This window comes from Myotis davidii, unplaced genomic scaffold, assembly GCF_000327345.1.
Source record: "Myotis davidii unplaced genomic scaffold, ASM32734v1 scaffold268, whole genome shotgun sequence".
NCBI lineage: Eukaryota > Metazoa > Chordata > Mammalia > Chiroptera > Vespertilionidae > Myotis > Myotis davidii.
The window spans coordinates 1,415,184-1,419,724 of NW_006383015.1; the positions used below are offsets into that span (position 1 = coordinate 1,415,184).

Genomic DNA, 4,541 nt, shown 5'->3' on the forward strand with positions numbered 1-4,541 from the left:
GGGGCCAAGGGCGGGAGCTGCTCAGGTGAGTCCTACAGTGAGGGCGGTGCCCTGTCCTCTCTAGGCATAGCCACTTGTAGGAACAGGACCCGAATAGTTTTTCTCAAGAAAGTAAAAAAAAAAAAAAAAAAATCAATCGATACAATTACGGCAGCAGTTGCCTACGGTTTAATTATGAGAGTGTGATAGAAATTGAGAGCAATTTCAGAACACGCATTAAACAAAAACGTATTCAGAAGTTAGTTGGTGTGTCTTGAGGACATCATTTCTCAGACCTACAGAAGGAAAGGAGCAGGACCCGAACCTAGGACTGGGGAAGAGAGAAAATTCCAAACCGAAGGGTTGGCACAAACATGGCAGGTGCATTTTATGCTTATTTTTCTTTTGCCTTTCCTACTCCTCCACCACCTGGATTTCCTGAGAAGCCCAACGGAGAACAATTCCCCACTCTCTCCAACTTATTTAGAGATTGTTCTTTAAAAGAACCCAAGTATTTCCACCTGACTGGTGCCTTTAATGCGTTTAGAGTAAAATTCCGCTCTTCAGAACCAAAAAACTTTGAAAGGCCAACTATTGCTGCGTGCCAAACCTTTGCATTTCCTTCAGGTGGACATTCGTTTATTTGCTTGTTTGTCTGTTTCTTCACGAACTGACAGTTAAACTTGTCTTATTATTCCTGCCGGCAGTACACAGAATCACTCGCCAGATAGCAAAGCGTATCTTGTTTTGCACAGTTTCCTACTACAGAAAATAGGAAACTCTGCAAAGCATGTATTTTCATTATCTGTTTTATTAACATAATATTGTCTTCTTTTCATTTGGTGAGGGTTTTACTTAATACAAAACAAATGCTTAAGTTCTTATTACATACATTGGTCATCATTATATAATACAAATGTATTTGCAACATTTCGTTTGGGGCAGATTTTTTTTAAAGCAGCCTTTGTAAATCTTTTCATCTGTTCATTCCTGGTTCTCCAACAATGAAATCGGTCATACTTTTCTATAAAATAACATGTTTTCTTTACAAATGCATTTTATTAAAAACTTTGATGACATTTCAAGTCAATAACAGAAAACGATCAGTTTTGATGGAAGAGATCTATTTTTAAAAATACCTCTAAGTGCTTTTTTAAAACATTAACAACTTTAAAATCACAGCTTTTTCAATGTACTATTCTTTGTTGAACATCAAATGCTTTGTTTCACAGATTTGCCGGTGAAATTAAAAAGATTTGGCTAAAGTAGGATGACTTCAGAAGATATAACCCCAGCTATTAAGAAACTTTGTACATTTGGCATCTGATCTAGTCCCAGGTCACCAAAAAATAAAGAATCTCTGGTTCCTCTGGAGCAGTAGGTGGCACACTAAATGTTCCAAATGAGCAGAGGCATTTGTCATGAGGGTGGGACAGATCAGTGGATGGTTTTTGTAATAACTTCCAAAAAAGGTCATTTAGTTACAATACTTTTAAAGAAATGTTTTTAGGCTAGAACAAAACATATAAACCTCCAAATGCCTCTGTCCCTGAACCTTGATTTAAATATTTTGGAGGTGCTTGGATATTTATTAGCTTCCACCACTCTGAAGGGGGGGGGGGCAGGGCGGGCTGTGGTTTAAGAATTTCTGTAGTTAAAGAAAACTTGGATAAACACAGGCAACTAATATAGAATTCATTTTATTCAGAGCACCACTTTTCACATGAGTTGTCTGAAAGTGAATTCTGATTCAGCAGAAAAATACATCATTCTCACCCTTTCCCCTGTATTTTTGGTTGAATTGAGTTTCATTTGCTGACCGGCTCTACCAGGATTTGGCCTAGTATAGACACAAAAATGCACCCAAATCATAAAACTGCTCTTCTTTCAGTTATGTTTTATTTGTAAGTGTACTGGGACACATCCCCCTGTTGTATTTTGGCGCACATAAATGGTTCTGATAGAAGTGGGAAGGAGAAACGGTAAGAGAGCAGACATAACCAAGGAGAAAGCTCAGCAGACATACATGGACAGGTATAACACTGGCAGTCTGTAACCACGGTGTGAGTGTGTGCATTAAAGAAAATATTTACAATAATCTTCCTGTTTTACCTTTTTTTCTAAATACAAGAATACGACAAGAATGCTGTGTTTTCGGTGAAAACAGGCAGTAGACTGTGAAATCACACTATCCACAAAACGGTCTATCAGAAAGCTAGCCCAGTTTAGTGCTCAGTTTCAAATGCATAGAATGTTTGCGCTGCAAACAATGATATACAATGTAATTAAATAAATAATGCCTAACCAGAGTGAGACCTAATTGTGTTTCTTTCTGCACTTTTCAGGTCATGCATGATTTCAGTCTTGTTAAATGGCAGGGTTGTTTTTTTTTTTCTTTTCTTTCCACATTTGTTTTCAATTTTTTACGTTCTTGTTAAAGGATGGTAATAAACCATCCCCACATGAGATCAAAAGAGTATCTTGTGCACCAAGCAAGCATTTTACCTAACCACCTTCAACTGTCTTTCTCATTTTTTAATCCATCAGCAGTTCATAAAGTACCTTGATTATAACTATGAAATACTATACACGGTTTTCTATTTGGGAGACTGGTAGTGCAAATTAAAGTTCTTGCTACCCAACATTTATCCCCAGCAATAAATTACTTTTGAATAATAATAATAATAATGAAACACAGTTGTTCTGCTTCCCCCCCTCCCAACATGCAGACCCTTTTGAAACAAATGGAGGACTTTAACTCTGTCTTCCTCTCATTTGGGATTTAGTTGATTTTTCCCCACAGCCAAGTCCTGCTCCAACCGAAAGCAAAAACTTCTCAATATTTCAACCATTTCATGTTCTCCAAGAGAGAAGAAAAGGGTACCTAGAAGAGCTAGATGAGTCTTGTTCTGTGGAGTAAAAGGGACACAGTATCTCTCCTATTGTTTTCCATCCCATTAACCTATTTGAATCCATAGGAAATAAAATTCAGTAGGTAGTTTTAAATAAACTACACTCAGAAAAATAAGTGAAAGTGAAAGGGCAAGCAAGTTCTATGGAGCGGGGTGGCACTGATTTTGAAATAGTCTGTTTCTAGATCTTAGATATAAGAGCAAAAATGAAAAGAACTTGTCAAAATTGTTTTATTCTTCTAGAATAAAATATTTCTTTTGGAGCTCCATAAATTCTGCATTTTAGTCAGCTCAAATACTACCCCTCTCTCCCTAAACACCCCCACCGAATGGGCCCAGGCCACAGGAATATAGGCTAAGTCAGTGGAAAACTTGGATTCCACCTAAACAGCCATAATACCCCCGCCCGCTTTAGCTGTTCCCCCTCTCACTTTCTGGCAATGGAGAGCAGCCATCCAATCTCTTTGGAACACAAAAAATAATCAAAGAGAACGTGGGCGGGGTAGAGGTGAGACTGAGAGAGGAAAATTAAATTAAATACACAGAACAACTAGCTTAGCTACCCACAATCTCACCTTCCAGTTCATTTGGCTTTCGTTTTTCAGTTCATTTGTGAAGGGTTGGGTCAGTGGTAATAATGGTGGTGCTCTTGTTTTCTCTTCCTTAGGGGGGGATTGAAGCTGCAGAATATGGCTCCCTGGAGTTAAATTTCTAACGCATATTTTATTTGCTTTTGTTCTGCTTTGTTTTAGTTTGCTTTTATTTGTTTAGTTTTTTTTTTTTTTTGGTGGTTGGTAGGTTTGTTTTTGTACATAGTTCCTTGGTCCCCAGGAGATTTTGATAAATGTCTCTGGTCCAAAACAGTCCATTTCTCTACCCTTCCAGTCTCCCCCCCACCCTAACCCCCAGAACTATCCTGCTCCTCAAAACCCCTCCTCCAGGCTCCGCTTTCTTCCCCCCTCAGCTACCAGCTCACCCCAATGCTCCCTCTCCGACGTCCACACCCAGCACCCCAGTGCTCCGGGCTGGGAGAGGGTGAGGGCCAGGAGAGCATAAGGGAAGGAGGGGGCGAAAGAGAGCTCTGGAGGATGGATTCGCCAAACGCAGGCAGGATAACGGACACGCCAGATCCGGGGGGAAGCGGCCCGGGAAAAGCCCCGAAAGGCCCGTTCAGCTCCCTGCTCGGCCCCTCCTCCCGCGCCCACCCGCCCCACCCCCTTCAGTAAGTGGCGGAGAATTTCATCCGCTTCTGCTTCTGTCTCTGGTTGCAAAACCACACCCGCACCACGTTCTTTTTGAGGTCCAGTTTCTCGGCGATGGCGGCGATCTTCTCCGAGGAGGGCCGCGGCTGCACGGCGAAGTAGGCCTCGAGGGAGCGCTTCTCGGGCGCGGCGATGGAAGTCCGCTTGCGCTTCTTCTCGCCTCCGTTGAAGAGCTCGGGCTTGTTCATTTTCTCGCGCTGCGCGCCCTCGGCCTCCTCGAGCCACGCCTGGAGGATGGGCTTGAGCGCGATCATGTTGTTGTGGGAGAGCGTGAGCGACTCGAACCTGCAGATGGTGCTCTGGCTGAGCGAGCCCACGCCCGGGATCTTGAGGTTGGCCAGCGCCGAGCCCACGTCGGCCTGCGTCACGCCCAGCTTGATGCGCCGCT

The 4,541-nt window shown here is 42.4% G+C and overlaps 1 protein-coding gene across 1 annotated transcript in view; it reads right to left on the reverse strand.

Annotated features, from left to right (window-relative positions):
• Positions 1 to 1,663: 1,663 nt before the first annotated feature.
• POU4F1 (POU class 4 homeobox 1) overlaps positions 1,664 to 4,541 on the reverse strand; it is a 4,292-nt gene continuing 1,414 nt past the window's right edge. Inside the window, exon 3 of the mRNA XM_006778957.2 lies at positions 1,664 to 4,539. Within this exon, the coding sequence (XP_006779020.1) occupies positions 4,111 to 4,539 (429 nt within the window). The 3' untranslated portion in view covers positions 1,664 to 4,110. The remainder of the gene's footprint in view (positions 4,540 to 4,541) is intronic.